General features: G+C 41.1%; 1 protein-coding gene across 1 annotated transcript in view; it reads left to right on the top strand.

Annotated features, from left to right (window-relative positions):
- ric1 (RIC1 homolog, RAB6A GEF complex partner 1) overlaps nucleotides 1–21,827 on the top strand; it is a 207,380-nt gene that overhangs the window by 161,197 nt on the left and 24,356 nt on the right. Inside the window, exons 17-21 of the mRNA XM_072587420.1 lie at nucleotides 2,522–2,660; nucleotides 7,609–7,725; nucleotides 7,892–8,620; nucleotides 19,490–19,648; nucleotides 20,631–20,767. Of these exons, the coding sequence (XP_072443521.1) occupies nucleotides 2,522–2,660; nucleotides 7,609–7,725; nucleotides 7,892–8,620; nucleotides 19,490–19,648; nucleotides 20,631–20,767 (1,281 nt within the window). The remainder of the gene's footprint in view (nucleotides 1–2,521; nucleotides 2,661–7,608; nucleotides 7,726–7,891; nucleotides 8,621–19,489; nucleotides 19,649–20,630; nucleotides 20,768–21,827) is intronic.

Below are 21,827 nucleotides of genomic sequence, written 5' to 3'. Positions count from 1 at the left end.
CTCCCAAGTTCTGGTGTTTAATGCTGTTCTCGAAAGTTAGGTAAAACCAAGCATGTGAACTTTTGAAACGTTGGTTTGTGGTTGGAACAGTCACACTGTTGTGACATAACCAGGTATTACACTCACCATATTCTGTTTAGGCAATCCTTTTAAAGGGATTTTAATTTAATTGCTTTCAAACTATGCTTAATCAGAGCCTAGCATTACAAATTTACATAATGTTTGAACAAATACTGCTGCTGGTAGCCAATCTTGTCAGGAGCTGTGTAATCAGAAAGTAAAAATCTACCTCAACTATATTTTAAATATTATTTTCCAGTACAAAATTGATTAGTCAAGAAATTACATTTTGCCTCAATTATTAGATTAGATTAGATTACTTAGTGTGGAAACAGGCCCTTCGGCCCAACAAGTCCACACCGACCCTCTGAAGAGCAACTCACCCAGACCCATTCCCCTACATTTACCCCTTTGCCTAACACTATGGGCAATTTAGCATGGCCAGTTCACCTAACCTGTACCTTTTTGGACTGTGGGAGGAAACCGGAGCACCTGGAGGAAACCCACGCAGACACGGGGAGAATGTGCAAACTCCACACAGACAGTTGCCTGAGGTGGGAATTGAACCCAGGTCTCTGGCACTGTGAGGCAGCAGTGCTAACCACTGTGCCACCATGCCACCCATAATAGTGAAGTACACAAACACTTTGCCATGTAATGCTGCTGCCAGACCCCCATCTCATAGATCAGATTAGGTTCCCTACAGTGTGGAAACAAGCCCTTTGTGGCCCAACAGATCCACACCGACCCTCCGAAGAGCAACCCACCCAGACACATTCCCTCTGACTAACGCTATGGGCAATTTAACATGGCCAATTCACCTGACAAGCACGTCTTTGCACTGTGGGAGGAAACCAGAGCACCCGGAGGAAACCCACACAGATACGATGTGAATGTGCAAACTCTACACAGACAGTCGCCTGAAGCTGGAATCGAACCTGGGACCCTGGCGCTTTGAGGCAGCAGTGCTAACCACTATGCCACCCATTTTAGTCCACACCCACCCACTGAAGCACAACCCACCCAGACCCATTCCCTACATTCTACCCCTTCACCTAACTCTACGGGCAGTTTAGCGTGGCCAGTTCACCTAACCTGCACATTTTTGGACTGTGGGAGGAAACCGGAGCACCCAGACGGAACCCACACAGACACGGGGAGAATGTGCAAACTCCACATAGTCAGTTGCCTGAGGTGGGAATTGAACCCAGGTCTCTGGCGCTGTGAGGCAGCAGTGCTAACCACTGTGCCACCGTGTTGTCCAAATTATGTTTGGAACTGTCTTCACAAAAGGCTGTGGATGCTTGAGAGAAACCTTTGCCAAGCAAAGGTATTAAGGGGTATGGAACAAAGGCCAGTATATGGAGTTCGGCTGCAGATCAATTATAATTTCATTGAATAAGTGGAACAAGGGACTGAATGGCCAACTGCCACTCCCGTGTTTCTGCGATTTGAAGATTTGGAGTTTGCATTACATCAAGTAAAGCTTTTCACTGTACATTAAAACATTCAAAGACAAAGGGTCATCTTTCGTTCTGTTTTCCTTCAGTTATATATGGCCTTCTGGGTACTCCATCACAATGTGTGGTGGAATGGGCTCAATGAGCAGAATGGTCTTCTTCTATTTTCTATGTTCACTATATGTTGGAATGATCACACCCCAATTTGCTGCCTTGTTTATATGCCCCCTCGCCTCACTATATATGTGTGTATACCATCTATATAATGCCAGTTTCAGTAGGTATTTGAATTCATAGATAATATGTAAATTGTAGATCTATTTCACTTGGAAATAGTAGATACAAAACAAAATCTGCAGTTGTGGTTTTTGCTGGCTTCTTGCTGACTAAATTATTGATGAAACATGAGTGCTTTTAATGGAATTATTGCTGTATTATGAACAGCAGTTGTCTGAGCATATTCTTTAATGTTATGCATCATTTACAGTGACTACTAAGTTCATGGGTTTTTTTTTTGAAAACCCAATGAGAACTTTTTCTGTTTACAGGTTTTGTATCCGAGCCTGAGTGGGTAGCATTTTGCTGATCTTTTGGCTAACACACGTATTCCTTTAACTATGAAATCATTGCTAGAAAACCTATTTTCTTTTCCTAAAATATACAGAACTTCTATACTCTACTTCAATTTGAGAGTAGTTTAAGAAGCTATTTTACTATTTGCAAACAATGGAAATACATTTGATGAAAAATGTCAATGGTACATTAGAGTGTAGTCTTCTAAAGACTAAGGCATAATGTTTGATAGGGAATTTCCTGGATCCCCTCGCTGTTGCAGATTATAGGTGAAATAAAAGCAAATATCTCTTACCAAATGCGAGCAAGTTTTTTAAAGTCACTTCATTAACTATGTATGAAGAAATTAAGCCATTTAGGAGTATGGTTTTTAAAGTTGGAAAGATTTACAGTTTTTAATCTGATTTTTATTTTTTCTTAAACTTTAGTCCTAATCCCACTGCCAGTGTTCAAGTTCTTCAGGAGGTGTCCATGTCACGTTACATCCCACACCCTTCACTCGTGGTATCAATAACTTTGACCTCTGTGAGAACAGAGACAGGCATCACCTTGAAAATGCCACAGCAGGTACCAGATGAAATGTATGCAATTCTGCTGCCAATATTTTGTGTGATTATTAATAAAGGTCGACTTTTCAGTCTGCATGTTAATTCCTTTATTTTACAGTAAAGTACAGGATAGTCCAAGATGTGCAATTGGGATTAAATTGTTTCTTAAATGCTAGAGTTTGCATTTGGATTACTAATATTTGGGTTGAATCAGTAGCCATTGAAATAAGGGAAGGTGATCACCTAGTGGTATTTTTGTTGGACTATTAATCCAGTGACACAGATAATGACTGGGGACTGAGGTTCAAATCCTGCAATGGAAGATGGTGGAATAAAAATGTCTGAAATTAAGAATCTACTAATGACCATGAAACCATTGTTGATTGTCAGAAAAACTCATCTGATTCACTAATGTCCATCGGAGAAGTAAATCTGCCATCCTTACCTGGTCCTGAAGAAGGGTTACACCCAAAACATCGACTCCTCCATCACCTGATGCTGCTTGCCCTGCTGTGTTCTTCCAGCCTCCTGTCTGTCTATTTTGGATTCCAGCACCTGCAGTTTTTTTGTCTGTAGTCTTCATCTGGTCTGACCAATATGTGACTCTAGATCCACAGCAATGTGGTTGATTCTCGTTTGCCCACTGAAATGGCTGAGCAAGCCATTCAGTTGTACCAACTGCTACAAACTCTCAAAGAAATGAAACCATATGGATCACCAGGTATTGTCCTAGGCACCAGAAAAGACAATGGCAAAAATAGCCCTGTCAACCGTGTAAAGTCTTCCTCACTAGCATCTGGAGTCTCGTGCCAAAATTGGGAGAGCCGTCTCACAAACTAGACAAGCAACAGCCTAACAGAGTCATACTCACAGAATTATACAGACAATGTCCCAGACATCACCATCCCTGGATATGTTCTGTCTCAGCAGCAAAACAGACCCAGCAGAGATTGTGGCATAGTGGTAAACAGTCAGGAAGGTGTCGCTCTGGGAGTCCTCAACATTGATTCCGGACACCATGAAGTCTTGTGGCTTTAGGTTAAACATGGGCAACAAAACTTCATGTTGATTGCCACGTGCTGTCCTTCCTCAGCTGATGAACCCATCCATGTTGAACAACACTTGGAGGAAGCACTGAGAGTAGCAAGGGCACAAAATGTATTCTGGGTGGGGCTTTTCAATGTCCTCCACCAAGAGTGGCTCAGCAGCAATACTACTGATCGAGCAGGTCGGGTCCTAAAAGACTTGGTTGCTTGACTGGGTCTGCGGCAAGTGGTGAGAGAACCAAAAAGAGGGAAAAATATACTTGACCTTATCCTTACGAATGTGCCAGCTGCAGATGCACTTGTCCATGACAGTATTGGTAAGAGTGGCCACCGCACAGTCCTTGTGGAGACAAAGTCCCACCTTCACATTGAGAAGAACCTCCATCATGTAGTGCCATTATCGCCATGCTACAAGGGATAGACTTTGAACAGATCTAGCAACTCTGACATCAATGAGGTGCTGTGGGCCATCAACAACAGCAGGATTGTACTCCAGCACAATCTGTAGCCTCATGGCCCAGCATATCCCCCACAACCATTACCATCAGACCAGGCGATCAACCATGGTTCAACAGAGTGCAAGAGGACATGCCAGGAGCAGCACTAGACATAGTAAAAATGAGATGTCAATCTGGTGAAGCCACCAAACAGGACTACTTGCATGCCAAACAACAAAAGCAGCAAGAAATGAACAGAGCTAAGTCCTCCCACAATCAGCAGATCAGATCTAAATTCTGCAGTCCTGCTGTAACCATTTGGAAGTGATGGTGGACGATTAAACAATTCACTGGAGCAGCAGGCTCCACAAATATTCCCATCCTCAATGATGGAGCAGCCAAGCACATCAGTGCAAAAGATAAGGCTGAAGCTTTTGCAGCAATCTTCAGCCAGATGTGCCAAGTGGATGATCTACCTCCGTCTCTTCCAGTGGCCCCCAGAATTGTAGATACCAGTCTTCAGCCAATTCAATTCACTTTGTGTGATATCAAAAAGCAGTTGGAGACAGTGGATACAGCAAAGAATATTCCAAAATAATACTCAAGACTTGTACTCCAAAACTTGCCACTCCCCTAGCCAAACTGTTCCAGTGCAGTTACAACATTGACATCTACCTGACAAAATGGAAAATTGCCCAAGTGTGTCCTTATGCAAAAAGCAGGACAAATCCAACTGGGCCAGTTACTGCCCCTTCAATCTACTAGTGCTATCGAGCAGCGTCTGCTCAGTGACGCCCAGTTTGGATTCCTCCAAGACCACTCAGTTCCTGACCTCATTCCAGCCTTCGATCAAGCATAGACAAAAGCTGAATTTCAGAGGTGAGATGAAACCGATAGCCTTTGACATCAAAGCTGCGTTTGGGCAAGTGTATCACAGAGTCCTAGCAAAAGTGGGATCAGTGGGTGTTGGGGGCAAACCGTCTGGTGGCTAGAATCATTCCTGACACAAAGTAAGATGATCGTGGTTGTTGGAAGTCAGACATCTCATCTCCAGGACATCGCTGCAGGAGTTCCTCATAATTGCGTCCTGGGCCCAACAATCTTCAGCTGCTTCATCAATGACCACCTTCCATTGTAAGGTCAGAAGTGGGAATGTTTGCCGATGATTGTATGATGTTCAGTACCATTTGCAACTCCTCAGACACTGAAGCAGCCAGTGTCCAAATGCAACAAGATCTGGACAATATCCAGGCTTGGGTTAACAAGTGGAAAGTAACATTAATACCACACAAATGCCAGGCTATAACCATCTAATCACTGTCCTTCGACATTCAATGGTGTTGCCATCACTAAATGCTCTCTCCCCCCTCCCATTATCAACATTTTGGGAGTTATCATTGATCAGAAACTGGACTCGGCACATAAGTGCAATGGCTACAAAAGCAAGGACAAAGGCTAGGAATTCTGTGGCGAGTAACACCCCTCCTGACTCACCAAAGCCTGTCCACCTTCTACAAGGCACAAATTAGGAGTGTGATGGAATACTTGCGACTTGCCTGGATGAGTGCAGCCCCAACAACATTGGAGAAACTTGACAAAGCGGCCTGCATGATGGGCACTGCATCCACAAGCGTCCACTCCCTCCACCACTGATGCTCAATAGCAACAGTGTGTACTATCTGCAAGATACACTGCAGCAATTCACGAAACATCCTCAGACATCACCTTCTAAACCCATGACCATATACATCTCGAAGGACAAGGACAGCAGATATATGGAGAAACCACTACCTTCAAGTTTCCCCCCAAACCATTCATTGACCTGATGTGGACATATATTGCCATTCCTTCACTGTTGCTGGGTCAAAATCCTGGAATTCTCTCCCTAATGGCATTGTGGGTCAACCCACAGCAGGTGGTCTGTAGCTGTTCAAGAAGACAGCTCAGCATCACCTTCTCAAGGGCAACTAAAGATGAGCAATAAATGATGACCAGCTACTGACGCCCATATCCCACAAAATGAATAATCTTTTAAAAAGTGCCCTTTTGTTAACAGCTCCTAAAATAATTATATTCTATATAACGTAGGCCATCCAATTTGTTAGTAGAGTGGAACACTTAAGTGTCCGCTCTAATGAAGACCTCCCAAATGAATGAATGAAAGAAATTGATGGCAAGCAAAACTTATTAAATTACTTTTTGCTTTTGATTTCTTTGCCTTTCCCCATCTAGCTGTCTCCTCAACACCAGCCTCTCAGGAAATTTGGTGCTTTCGCATCAACTGATCAACCAAACTATTTGCTATTTTCAACTTAGTCCTGCACCTCATCACACTTGTATGTGACTATATGTCGACTTATAAAGTAGGCAGCAGTTCTGAGCTCAGCAAATAATTGCTGGAGTCAATTGTATACTGTTTTTGACATCTATTTCTATAGTTGGAGACTAATAATTGGTAATGAGCGAAGGCTGTTGCAATGTTTCCTAAAGTCTGATGCGCTGGAGAACAGTGAGCTGGCAAGTCAGTTGTTTGTAAGCCTGTGCTGGCTCTGAAGTACTTTTGAATAATTTTATTGATCAAATATTTGGATGATGCACATATAATTAAATTGCCATTGCATATAAAAATGTAAATCATTTCCTTTCATTAAAAGGAAGGGTGATGTGGCTATTGAATAGTCCAATGTTAAATGTTTTCCCTTTTAAGTTTTAAAACCATAAGGATCCTGAGCCCTCTTGACCTTGCATTTTTGTAGTACCTGATAATCTACTGATTAGCTCCATAATTCTAAAAGTAATAAAGGGAGATTTCAGTGTATTTCCTCGTGGCTCAAGGTCACCAATTCCCTGGTTCTAATTTAGAATAGCAAAGCTAATACAAGAGTAAAACTTTGTGAAATGTTTTTATTTTGTTTCCCTCCATATCTTCCCCCACACAGAGTTGCTAAAATGGCTGCTCCCACAATGAAACTAACTGTCTAAACCATACAAAGGATTAATGAGAATATCTGAGACATGAGTAATTATACAGAGACATTTCGTTTTAACTGTGATGATGTAGGAATTCTGTATACTGACCTTGATCTCCACATCAGAGAGTCTAATAAAGAAAGTTGCCATTGTTTAAGTATTCCTTCTCTGCACTATTTGGCGAAGTTTAATTCCTTCAAAATAGGTTATAGTCTACAAATTGTCTCCAACCTGTTCTACATGGAAACTGGTGACCCGAATGAGCTGCTAGAGGAAGTGGTGGAGGCTGGTACAATTGCAACATTTCAGAGGCATTTGGATGAATATATGAAAAGGAAGGGTTTGGAGGGATATGAGCTAGGTGCTGGCAAGTGGGACGAGATTGGGTTGAGATGTCTGGTCGGCATGGACGAGTTGGACCGAGGGGTCTGTTTCCATGCTGGACATCTTTATGACTCTATATAAGTCTAAGATAATGTTACTGAATAATCTTTACTTTCTCTCCCTACCCCAGGCCTGTGCTGCAGAGAGCATTATGCTCAATTTAGCGGGTCAGCTTATCATGCTACAAAGGGATCGATCAGGTCCTCAGGTACGAGAGAAGGACAGCGTTTCCAAACAAAAGAAGCTTGTAAGTAAATGCACCAGAATAATTACTAAGCAGCTCGTGTGAAAAAGAACAGTATGAGTGCTTTTAAAATATTTTGGAATGATGTTAGAATAGATATTGCTTTAAATGATCAACTAGCTTTTCATTTAGTCCTTTCTCAAAACGAGCATTTTGTTTTGTCATTTAGCTCCCTTTCTGTGCTCCGGTGGTGCTTGCCCAGTGTGTTGAAAACGTATGGACCACCTGCCGATCTAACAAACAGAAGCGTCATTTGCTGGAAGCTCTCTGGCTTAATTGTGGAGAAGCAGGGATGAAAGTCTGGCTCCCTCTTTTTCCTAGAGACAATCGCAAGCCACATTCCTTTCTTTCCAGACGGATCATGTTGCCTTTCCAGATCAATATCTATCCCCTGGCTGTCCTATTCGAGGATGCCTTGGTCCTTGGTGCAGTGAACGAAACTGTACTGTATGACAACTTATACACGCGCAACAATGAAAAAGAACCTTTGGAAGTCCTATTCCCTTTCTGTACTGTTGAGAGGACCTCCCAAATCTACCTCCATCATATTCTTCGCCAGCTCCTGGTCAGAAACCTTGGTGAACAGGCTCTGCTTCTAGCTCAGTCTTGTGTCACATTACCATACTTTCCTCATGTACTGGAACTGATGCTTCATGAAGTATTGGAAGAAGAAGCTACCTCCCGGGAACCTATTCCTGATCCTCTACTTCCAACTGTGGCAAAGTTCATCACTGAATTTCCTCTTTTTCTCCAGACAGTCGTTCACTGTGCTAGAAAAACTGAATATGCCTTGTGGAATTATTTGTTTGCTGCTGTAGGCAACCCAAAAGATTTGTTTGAAGAGTGTCTGTTGGCACAAGATTTGGACACTGCTGCATCTTATCTCATCATCTTGCAGGTAAGAAGTTGACACATTAAATCAACCACTAAACTTCATAGAAAAACACCCATCAAAACATTTGTTATGATTTGTAGTGGAAGTTTATTATGAACAAATCAAATTCAAGTCTTGAACGTATAGCAGCACGTACGATGGAGTGAGTCAGACGGTTGCAATCCAAGTACTCGTACAAATTAGATGTTTTAGAATGGCAGCAACGTGTAGTAAGGCAACAGTAAATTATAATGGGTCCTGCTTTGTAAGCTTTGATTCTAAACCTCTGTAGGACAGAAATCTATTTACAACAACATGGCCATAGGCATAGATTGATTAATGAAATAAAGATCAGCATCCTCTTTTATGCTATGTAATAACAAATTGGGAATTGTATGTTCCCTTTCATCCTGGATTATGGTTTGTTCTCATACAACGACATGTGCAATTGAAGTTGAAACGTGTCTTTTTTCCTGCAACTTGTTTAGTTGATACCTTCACTTCTTTAAAAAAACAGTTGGACAATATTGATTTTAAGTTTCCTTTCCCAGGAACAGCAGTAGCTAGCCACTGTGCTTTTATTGAATGTATTGCACCTTTCTTTTTTCCCCATGTATCCTAGCTTCAATAAGCAAGTCTGATTTGACAAAGACAAAGAACATTGCAGCACAGGAACAGGCCCTTCGGCCCTTTAAGCCTGTGCCGATCCAGATCCGCTTATTTTCTAAGGATCGGTTATCCCTTTGTTCCCTGTCCATTCATGTATCTGTCTAGATACGTCTTAAATGACGCTATCGTTCCTGCCACTATCACCTCCACTGGCAATGTGTTCCAGGCACCCACCACCCTCCTGCATAAAGAACTTTCCACACGCATCTCCCCTAAACTTTACCCCTCTCACTTTGAACTCCTGACCCCTAGTAATTCAGTCCTCCACTCTAGCAAAATGTTTCTTGTTATCCACCCTGTCTACACCTGTTGTGATTTTGTAGGGCTCAATCAGGTCCCCCCTCAACCTCTTCCATTCCAATGAAAATAATCCTAATCTACTCAAACTAATGTAATTCAAACTCAGTGATGGGTCCTCTTCTTTTTGTCATTTATATAAATGATTTGGATGCAAGCATAAGAGTTGCAGTTAGTAAGTTTGCAGATGTCACCAAAATTGGAGGTGTAATGGACAGCAAAGAGGGTTACCTCCGATTACAACAGGATCTTGACCAGATGGCCAATGGGCTGAGAAGTGGCAGATGGAGTTTAATTCAAATAAATGCAAGGTGCTGCATTTTGGGAAAGCAAGTCTTAGCAGGACTTATATACTTAATGGTAAGATCCTAGGGAGTGTTGCTGATCAAAGAGACCTTGGAGTGCAGCTTCATAACTCCTTGAAAGTGGAGTCGCAAGTAGATAGGATAGTGAAGAAGGCGTTTGGTATGCTTTCCTTTATTGGTCAGAGTATTGAGTACAGGAGTTGGGAGGTAATGTTGCGGCTGTACAGGACATTGGTTAGGCCATTGTTGGAATATTGCGTGCAATTCTGGTTTCCTTCCTATTGGAAAGATGTTGTGAAACTTGAAAGGGTTCAGAAAAGGTTCAGAAAAACAGATGCTGGCGATCAGAGCTGAAACTGCACTGAATCGGGATAGTCAACATGGTTGAATAGGCTGGGGCTGTTTTCCCTGGAGCGTCAGAGGCTGAGGGGTGACCTTATGGAGGTTTACAAAATTATGAGGGGCATGGATAGGGTAAATAGGCTAAGTCTTTTCCCTGGGGTCGGGGAGTCCAGAACTAGAGGTTTAGGGTGAGAGGTGAAAGATATAAAAGAGACCTCCGGTGCAAATTTTTCACACAGAGGGTGGTACTTGTATGGAATGAGCTACAACTGCAACATTTAAGAGGCATTTGGCTGGGTATATGAATAGGAAGGTTTTGGGTGCTGGCAGGTGGGACTAGATTGGGTTGGGATATCTGGTCGGCATGGACGGGTTGGACTGAAGGGTCTGTTTCCATGCTGTACATTTCTATGACTCTATGACACTCCTCATAGCTAGCATCCTCCATACAAGGTGACATCCTGGTGAACCTCCTCTGCACCTTCTCCATAGCATCCACATCGTTTTGGTAATGTGGCGACCAGAAATGTACACAGTATTCCAAATGTGCCTAAACCAAAGTCCTATACAACTGTATCATGACCTGTCAAGTCTTGTGCTCAATACCTTGTCCGATGAAGGAACAACTTTTGTAAATACATCTCTACAATTGCCAGGTACAGTAATGATATTTGTAGGGAACGCAGATTTAAGCCATGTAGGACCTATACAACTCCATTAGTATTTGCTGTTGAAACGAATTATAGAAGATTCTTGTGCCCGTCAGTTGAAAAATTGGTGCAATTGAAGAAGAGTAGGGTGTGTGTATGATGGGGAAAGAAATAAAGGCAAGTTTTACAAACCGGACCCATTAACCTAGATATTGAATTAGTGGCAAATCCTATGGCACAGTTCAAATAATATTTATTTTCTTGTTTTATCACACCTTGTGTTTACCTCTATCTGCAATCTTTCAGTACACTTAGTACCATCCCATTGATGTAGTTTATCAGGCACAACAGCTCCAAAAGCCAACATCTGGTCTATGGTCTTTGAGAGGAACATTATAACTGCTTTCTGGGGTTAACAAGTTTCTTCTGTTTGACTGTAAAGCCATCTTTAAACGTCAGAACAGTAGGTTATTAAAGGAAAACTGGAAGAATGTCATTTGATCTTGGAATGAGTTGCAATGAAGCTTTCTACTTTATTTTCCCCTGGTCATTTCCTAAAATCTCAGAACTTTTATGATACAGAAGGAGGCCATTGACCCATCGTGTTCACACTGGCTGTCTGACCATTTTCTCTTGAGGTCAATTTCTGCTTTTCACCTGCATATTGTTTTTATTTAATCGTACAATAATGTCGTCTTCCGATATTTCCAGGTAGTGCATTCCATGCCGCAACTACTTACTATGTGAACTGGTATTTTTCTCACTTTGGATTTGCTTCTTTTGCAAAACACTTTAGAGCTGCCCCCTCTAGTGCTCAACCCACTTGTGATCAGGAACAGTTTCTCCCTTTCTGCACTTAATAGACCCCCTCATGATTTTGAAAACTCTTATTAGCTCTCTCTCTCAACATTCTCCTGTCTGTGGAAATCAGTCTCAGCTTCTCCAATCCACGGAACTAACATTTCCCATTTCTGGAACCATTTTCGGGAAGCTCTTCAACACTTCATAGGGGAGGCAATGGCCTAGAGGTGTTATCACTGGACAGTTAATCCAGAAACCCAGGTAATGCTCTGGGACCCGGGTTCAAATCCTACCATGACAAATGGTAGAATTCAAATTCAAAACAAAAATCTGGAATTAGGAGTCTAAAGGTGCCCATAAATCCATTCTTGTGTGTTAGAAAAACCCATCTGGTTCACTAATATCCTTTAGGGAAGGAAACTGCCATTCTTACCTGGTCTGGCTTACGTGTGACTCCTGACCCATAGCAATGTTGTTGACTCTTAACTGCCCTCTGGACAACTAGCTGGCAAATTCATTCATCCAATAAATAAAAAACAACTCCCTACAGTGCACTTACATTCTTCCAAGTCTGATACCCAGAAGTGTACGCAGTACTCCAGTTCAGGTTTAACAGATCTTATACAGGTTCAGCGTAATCCTCCTGTTTATGCACTCTATGTCCCCACTTATGAAGCCTTGAGTACTTTGCTTTATTCACAGCTCTCTCCATGTACTGTTACCTTTACTGACTTATGCATATTATTACACCCTAGACTCTCTGCTTCTGCACACCCTTTGGAATATTAATCTTTTCTTGATGTAGCCTCTCCATATTCTTTGCACTGAAATGTATCACCTCAAGTTTTTCCACATTGGTGAATTGATCACTTGGTCAAATCTTTCTAAAGTCCATACTCTGCTACAAAGGCATCCACAACTGAAATCTGATAATGGTGAGCATAAAAAATGATAACTGGATGTCAGTGGCTGCTGGCTACAATCTCTATACTGCATACTCTATGGCCCTGCCTCTCATTTCTGCAAGCTATGCATGCCTTTATTATGTTATATAAGAAACAGAGCCACACAGAGTCTGAGTTCAAACCATGCTCAGCGGCGAGTCAATTGATCTAAATCAGGGCAATGACTGAAAAAATAAATACTTTCTAATCAGTCTGTCCAGAGGTGATGTTACACACATTTGGAGAAAGCAGAACCTGAATCTAGGCCTCCAAAGCAGGTGCCAACTCCTGGCCCTACACACATCCCTGGAACATCTAGATAACAAAGACACCTACATCATACTCCTATTTATTGATTTTAGTTAGATTTTCAACACTGTAATTCCAACTAAACTCATCTCCAAACGAGGACCTCAGTCTCTGCTCCCTGTCTGAACTGAATCCTCGACTTCCTGATTCCCACACTGCCATCAGTAAGGATGGATGACGACAACACCTCCACGATAATCCTCAGTACCAGTGTCCCGCAAGACTGCGTAGTCAGCACCTTTCTATACTCTGTCCAAATTCAGCACTAGCTCCATTTACACATTTGCTGATGATACCATCATAGTGGGCTGGATCCAAACAATGATGAGACAGAATATAGGAAAGAGAGCGCTAAGTGGCATGGTGTAAAAACAATAATTTCTCCCTCAGTATCAGCAAACTGAAGGAACTGGTCATTGACTTGAGGAAGCCAAGTGCCTGTCTGTATCAGTGGCACTGAGATGAAGGTGATCAAGAGCTTCAAGGCTCCTAGGAGTAAATATTACCAACAATCTGTGCTCATCCACCCACGTTGACACTACAGTGAAGAAAGCACACCAACACCTCTACTTCTGCAGAAGACTAAGAAAATTCGACACATCCGCAATGACCCTTACTAATGTTTATATGTGCACCTGAGAAAGCATCCTATCCAAATGCATTAAACCTGCTATGGCAACTGCTCTGGCCAAGACTGCAAGAAATTAGAGAGTTGTGAATACAGCCCAGTCCATCATGAAATCCAGCCTTTCTTACATTGACTCCATCTGCACTCTCCTCCCCTCAAAAAGCAGCCAATATAATCAAACACCTATCCCACTGGACCCTGGGCAGAAGACATAAAAGTTTGAAAACATGTACCAATAGATTCAGGAACAACTTCTTCCCCGCTGAGGTAATTCCTTGGCTAACTGCTCTGCTGCACGTGACATTGAACTGTTTCTAACAAGAAAATCTTAATTTTAATGTGGTGATATGTTACTAGCTTGTAGTATAACATTTAGTACTCTTCAGCAACTCAGACTAGTAATCTCTTGTGCTGTTAGCGCTATTGAAAATTTATTCCCAAGAGGGTCATTTGCAAATCTGAAGATGCTCAACTGCCTGACAATACTTGCCTTTGATAGCTCACCAATGAAGAGATATTGGAGGGCTAACTGTCATTCAGCTGACTCTGAAACAAGACTCCGAGCTTTAGGGAGGAGAAATTGGTAGTTTTTTTAAAAAATAAATGTGATTTAAAGAAATTCCTTGTATGGAAAAGGAGAATTCCTGATAAAACAGTTGTTTACTTATCAACTTTATCTTGACTTAGTAGGAATCGACTATGTATGTGAATGTGAACAAACAGTGCTTTCAGATCCACAGTGATACAGGTCCTGAAATGCCTGTCATGGTACTTAAAACACAGTTTGTGACCAGAATTATTTGAAAATTCAAGTGAAGTCAGGAAGTCTACTTTTAAGACACTACTGGAATTGTTTTTAACGAGTAGGGTTGCTCCGTTCACTCAGCCAATGTTATTTCCATCAATTGTGCTCCTTTCTGGCCCTTCAAAGAAGCTTTTTGTCATTATTAGAGTTATCAATGAGTGTCTGTGTGCTATAGTTTTTCAAGAACACTGCTGTCATGTTTTTTATAAGTAAAATTATATATAGTATAGAGTTGTTTGCTATAGTATAAGTGGAGCTTAAAATGAGAGCACTGACATTTATTGTTCTCTGCTTTGATTGGAGGCTATTGCCTTGAGCACTTCACGTTTCCCAATATCTTCTGAGGATTGAATGATGTATAGTTTAAGTTGGAATGTAGAGTGGGTGGCCACCTATACTTAAGGACCATCTTGGCTGGAATTACCAGTTTGAATACTGTAAATTCTATGACTGTTTATTCATTCTGATGTCTGTTTGGGTAGAAGGTCACTTACCTAACATTATCAGTCAGGATGTAGTGCAGCTGCAAGAAAAGGACCATTATCCTGAAAGCTTAGAAATTTATCAGTGAAATGTGGCACTTTTTAAACATTGGCGATTACAGGTTTTGTAATAGTTGGTTCTGCTATAACGTGTGTTTCCTCATTGCAAATTGGCTTTAACGTGATTGAAGAATTTATCAGTTATTTATGGAATGCGAGCATTTCTTAAGTGCATTGTGATTCCAGCCCCATTAGCTTAAATGGTGCCGCTATTGTGCAGTTATTTTAATATATAACCCAAGATCACATGAAAATGGAACTATTACATTATATTGGAACCTACTGCACAAGGGTACAATTTCTGCTTTAAATGTAGTTGGCAATCTGGGGAAGTTCCAATTGCTTTCAAAAATGAAGCTGCAGTTTCAATTTCTGCACAAACATGATCACTTATTGTGAAATGTTCCATCAATCAGTGCAATCAAGTATATTTTCAGAAGCATTTTTCCCCTTTAAACTTTAGTCTATATCCATCCTACATTTTCTTCTACATTTCTTCATAATATATGGCTATAATATATATAAAGAGTAAAGCACCCAGCACTGATTCCAATCGTATGCTATGGACACTAGTGTCCAATCTCACAAATGGTCTTGTACCATCATGCTCTGTCTCTACCACTAAACCAATTTTGGATCTAACTTGCCAAGTAATGCTTTGTCCCGTGTGCTTTATCTTCTTGATCAGTATTCATATGGGACCTTGTCAGAGACTTTGCTGAAGTCCAACTGGTTTATTTGGAAACACGAGCTTTCAAGGTGCTGCCTCTTTGTCAGGTTCCAATCAGGAACCACCTGATGAAGAGGCAGCACCTCGAAAGTTCATGTTTCTAAATAAACCGGTTGGACTAAAACCTGGTGTTGTGTGATTTTTAACTTTGTCTACACCAGTCCAACACCGGCACCGCCAAATCTTCAAAAAGTATCATCAAATTTGTTAGGCATGACTTCACTCTCTCACAAATACTGATTATCCCCAATGAAACCAGCCAAGTGGAGATTAATTCTCCTCTTCAAAATTTTTTTTCAATAGTTCCCCTATCACTGATTTGAGACTGACTGGTCTGAAATACCATGGTTTATTTCTATCACCTTCTTGAAAAATGGAAATGCGTTCTCTTCAGTCCAGTGCTCTGGCAATTCCCCTGTGGCCACAGAGGCTTTTAAAAATTAGAGTCAGGGCTCCTATAATTTCCTCCCTGCAGGCTTGCAGTAGCCTGGGATACAACTCAGTCGAACTGGGGATTTGTCCGTTTTTAAGCAGTGATATATGTAGAGCTTAAAATGTGAGCACTGGCATTTATTGTTTTCTGCTCCAGTCTCAATCTCAAACACCACCTCACTCCTTGTATTACCTAAGATCGCTCGAGAATCTCACAATCCCTCTTCCTGAATTCTGCACCAATATCTTCTATGCCCAAAGTGAAGATAGATGTGAACTCACTTAACACCCCACTGATGTCCTGCAGATTCAGGCAAAGATTGCCCCTTGATCCCTAGTAGATATGACTGTTGCCCTGGTTATGCTCTTCCCTTTTATATCCTTATAGATTATCTTGGGATTCTCCCTAATCTTGCCTGCCAGTGTTTTCTCATGCCCCCTCTTTGCTCTTTTAATTGCTTTCTTATGTTTCTCCCCTGCACTTTCTGCACTCCACTAAAGCTCCAATGATTTGCTTGCTTTACTCTTGTAAAAACCCCTCCTTTGCCTTCTCATCCAGTCCTGAATAGTCCTGGACATCTATGGTCTTATGGGCTTGTTGTTCCTATATTTCACCTCGAAGAGAATGTGTTGGGCCTGTACTCTCTCAATTCCAGGTAAGTGCCCTCACATTTCTGCTGTAGATTTACCCAAAAATAGCTTTTCCCAGTTGACTTTGACCGGATGCTGTCTTTTTCGTAAAAATCTCCCCAATCAAAAATCCTATTTTGGAGACCAACTTTTTCCTTTTAAATAATGAACTTAAAATATACGGTCATCCTCACCAAAACGCTCTCCCACTTGCCACCATGAGCGCCTGTCCAACTATATTCCCCAGAATTAGATGCAGCACTGCACCCACTCTTGATAGACCTATATGTTGAAATGAAAACATCTCCCCTAAATACATTTTGAGACACCTGTCCCTCTGAACTCTTTACACAATGGCTGTCCTAATTAATGTTGGGCTTGTTGTAATTACCCTATTACTAGTTTTACACATCTCAGGAACTTGTCTTCATATTTGCTTCCTTGTTGCCTGCTGACTGTTTAATGATCTATAATACAGTCAGTTCTTCCATAATGTTCTTGTGCAACCCCGTGTTATAAGAAAATCGCATGCTAGTAGCACCATTTAAACTAATGGGAGTGGAATCGCATTGTAATCAATACTCGTTTTAAAAGTTTGTGCTTTAGAAGTAGTCTCCAAACTGTCAATCATGGTATAGCGAATTCATATTAACAAAATGCACATTATATCAGAATGATCTGTATGCTCCTAATAGCATGAGTGCCTCCTTTTTATTCCTAAGCTCTATCCACAAAGCCTCATTTGAAGACGCTTCCAAGATGTTGTCCCTCCTTGTTATAGTAATTGCCTCCTTAATTCACAGTGCAACACCATCACTTCTTTTACACGCTCTCTTTCCCACCTGAAAATCCGATACCACAAAGTGTAAAGTTGCCAGTCCTTCCCCTCCCTCAACCACATCTCTGTGATGGAAACCACATCGCAATTCCACATGTCAATCCATGCTTTTAAGTTATTTGTCTTAGCAGTAATTCTCATACCATTAGGGAACCATCTAGCATCGTCTTATTCCCTTGAACCTCAATATGGCTGAATTCTGTTTGCCTTGATTCCTTTACTAAAGTATGCTGTGTCCGTATTATACTAACACTGTTCCCTCCTCTTCCTGATCCAGTTTACATTCCTCCAAACAGCACTAACAGACCCACTGACAAGCATGTTGGTCCCATTCTAGGGCGGCACGGTGGCACAGTGGTTAGCACTGCTGCCTCACAGTGCCAGAGACCCGGGTTCAATTCCCGCCTCAGGCGACTGACTGTGTGGAGTTTACACGTTCCAGTTTCCTCCCACAGTCCAAAGATGTGCAGGTCAGGTGAATTGACCATGCTAAATTGCCCGTAGTGTTAGGTAAGGGGTAAATGTAGGGGTATGGTTAGGTTGCGCTTCGGCGGGTCGGTGTGGACTTATTGGGCCGAAGGGCCTGTTTCCACACTGTAATGTAATCTGTAAATTCTAGTTCAAATATAGACAATCTTTTTTTTTAGGTATTTGTGACAGCTTCTCTTCTGTACCTGAATTAGGGTCATATCAAATGGCCTGCTCCTGTTTTGACATTTTGGTTTGAATACTGTTTCAGGTGCGAATGTCTCATGCTTTAACATGTTTGAATACACCTGGGTTTAACACACAAGCCCTTTGGCAAGGAAGTGGAAGAAACTGTTAGCACTGAATAAATGGAAATATCATCTCTAAAGAAACTGCATTTTTCTCTTGCAAAGGTGAAAATAGGTGTCAAGTTGTGCAAATTAACACTATCCAGGAGAAAGCAGCCTACTTGATTAACACCCCATTCACCAAGGTTCACTCCTACCGCCACCAGTTACAGCAATATGTTCTGTCGACAAGATACACTCCATTGTTTCATCGATACTCAAAACCTTCCAAATCTGCAACCACTACCATCTGTAAGGATAAGGGCAATAGTCCAAGTCACTCATCATCCCAACTTAGATATAATTTGCTGTTCTTTCAGTGTTGTGTCAAAATCTTGGTACTCACTGACAGTTGGGAGGAGAACTGCCAAGCCAATGACATCTGCACACTGCCCAGAAAATAGTTATCTTAAAAGGTACCTTAATTGATCCGTAACCTGTGAAGCAGACTTCCCAAGAAGAAGACAGAAATTCAGAGAAAACTGAAAGCGGCATGAATTTGAGATCAGAAGTGTTGTTTTGTAAATCTTAATTGGGAGTTTTATCGGACTAGTATTATAGAAGGGAAGGTAAAAGATAGGTTAGAGGAAGGAGTTGTAAATAGTTGTTAGTTAATTAAGAATATGTTATACTTTAAGAAATAAATTTAAGTTTTACCTTAACCAGTTGTTGCCCTACCGAATTTTCACAGATTATGCTTAGGATACATCTTTTCTGTGTTGCTGGTTTTAAATTAAGCAGGCGAGTTTACCCCATATTGTAACAAAAGTGACATCCCACACCACCTCAAGGGTGATTAGAGATGGGCAATAAATGCTGGCACAACCAATTAAGTTCATAATTCAAACACTCTTTCTTTGCTTAGCACTGCCCACACTGTAGCTTTATCCTTGCAGTGCTATGACCTCCTGTTTTTTGCAGCACTTTGAATTTTTAATGGATTAGACTAAGAACTATGTTTTAATGAAACATATTCAACCAAAATATAGAGGCTTTTTCTGGAACTATGCCTCAATATCCAGTTTTATAGTGCAAAATTCACATTGATAATTAGCCTCATTGTATTATGTGAAGGCCCTACAAACATAAGGTGGAATAAAATCTACTGGAAAGTTGAGCTTGATTGAATTTTCTTAAACTTTTTTTCTTCTGATAGAACATGGAGGTCCCTGCGGTCAGTAGACAGCACGCCACACTGCTTTTCAGCACAGCTCTGGAACACGGAAAGTGGGATCTTTGCCGTCATATGATCCGTTTCTTGAAAGCCATTGGTGCAGGAGAATTGGAGACCCCCCCACCAACTCCAACCCATCAGGTACATACTAAATGACTCATCGTTCAGTGTACATCAGTACAAATTATTGTTTTGCCATTATGCTGCCACCAGTCATCATTATTCACCGCATCTTACTCAATCTTTACGAACGTTGTCCATTCAACGCTGTCTTGTGATTGAGTCAACTTGGCAACAGCCAGGGAAGCATCGATGGTGTAGCAATAATGTCACTGGATGAGTGACACAGAGACACAAGAGGTATATGGTGCACCATGGCAGCTGATAGAAGTTAAATCCAAATAATGCATTTGAAATTCAAAGCTAGTCTCAGAAAGCCTGACTGTGATTATTGATTGATGTGAGAGTTTGTATGATTCACTGTTCTCTAAGGAAAATCTGATCTTACCCCAGTCAAGCATGTACCAGACTCCAGAGGCACAGCATTTAGCTCCTGCTTTTGCATTGCACTGGTGAAATCAGGCTCTAACAGTGGAACACCTATTCAGTCAACTGCGCAACTACAGCATAAATGTTGTAGATATGCATGACACAAATGAGAAAGTGACTGCATCTAATCCTCACATTGTATTTGGTGCGTTTGTGGTAACTAATGCAAAAAGTGAATCAGATTTGCATATCAAGATATTTTTAAATTCCAGTGTAAATTCTTTGCTAGCTCAATGTTGTCAGAGATTTAACTTTTTCTTTGGATAATTTCAAAAGAATTAGCTGGTCAAAGACTTCAGCATATCTTTGAAACAGCAACCTGAGCTGTCTAGTGTTGTGTGTCGTCTTTTGCTCCTCACTTCAGTCCTCTTACACATTACATAAATGGCAACTTTACAATAACTCTCCACTCCCAATTTGCAGTAGTTGACTTGAGTAAAAGATTGCCCTCTGGATCCTTCCCAGTGTATATTAGATAAGGTCTATTTTGAATTGTTTCCATTTGCTATAAAAGATAATATGCTGCTTACATATTTTTGAAATCTAAGTGTTATGCTTTCTTATTATATTTAAGGAACCCAGTTCAACTGGTGGTTTTGAGTTCTTCAAACATAGAAGCATCAGTTTTTCACAGTCAGTGGAAGGCCTCAGTGCTAGTAAATTTAATCTGCAGAAGACATTAAGCATGCCTTCAGGGCCCTCTGCCAAAAGGTAATCCTACTATTTGATCTTCCTAACATGATTCTTGTTCTAAACAGATAATGTGCATAAATTATTGTTTATTTAACTTTGCTTTTATGAAGTTTGAGTTCGATTGGCCTAGCCAGGTGCAAACAAAAAGGTAAGATTCACTATATTTTGTGAAGTGGCAAAAGGTTAATTGAAAGAATTTATTGCGATAAGCTTGGGTGTTCTGATCCACATTTTATAATGCACAGAATGGAAATGTTACTAAATATTTGCAATATAAGTGTTATAAATCTTTTTAAAAATCTTTTAAAAATTTGTGTTTTAGTATGAACATTTGCAATCTTTTGGTACAGGTGTTCTCTGCATAAACCTATTCTAGCTATGCACAAATTTGCATTTGTCCATACTGCAGCATTTTTGTTTCAAATGTTGCTGTTAAAATGCACAACCCAGCATTTAAGAATATTAATCTGTTACGTTCACCAGGGAATGAGGTAATGTTGCTGTAGTCCAACGGGACTAAATATCTGTCCCCTGGTTAGAAAGAACTGACTTGATGATGTTTAACCTGAGGGTCACCACACTTCAGGCAAGGGGAGAGGTTGAGAAGGAGAGCCTTTCGTGGTAACCTCAGCCAGTGTGGGAACTGAACCCTCTCTGTTGTTATTACTCTACAATACAAACCAGCCAGCCAACTGAGCTAACCAGACACCACAGAAAAAGCTAAATCACACTGTTGAGCTTCCTGCCTGTTGTGCACTACTTACTGCACCTAGTCCTGTGCCTACCCAGTTCTCTCGGTACACAAGAACAGTGCAAGTTGATTCAGTTCTGTCCCTCCTTCACTCTCCACGCATGTACTTATGAAGCACCTGGTTGGCAATGCCATTGCAATCCACCAGAGATCAAGAACTCAAGCTTAGTGAATTGCAAATGTGAACTTTCTTATCCAGTTCACGTTAGATATAATAATAAAACTGCCTAATGTACCATTAGGCATTCAGTTTTGAAAGAAATGGTAAAGTTTTCGAAGTGCTCACACATTCTTTAGTGTTGATTTTTAGAAACAAAAATATTTGAA

Source organism: Chiloscyllium punctatum, chromosome 2, assembly GCF_047496795.1.
Source record: "Chiloscyllium punctatum isolate Juve2018m chromosome 2, sChiPun1.3, whole genome shotgun sequence".
Lineage (NCBI taxonomy): Eukaryota > Metazoa > Chordata > Chondrichthyes > Orectolobiformes > Hemiscylliidae > Chiloscyllium > Chiloscyllium punctatum.
The sequence above is the reverse complement of the archived record's forward strand: the minus strand, read 5'-3'. Positions and strand labels throughout refer to the sequence as shown.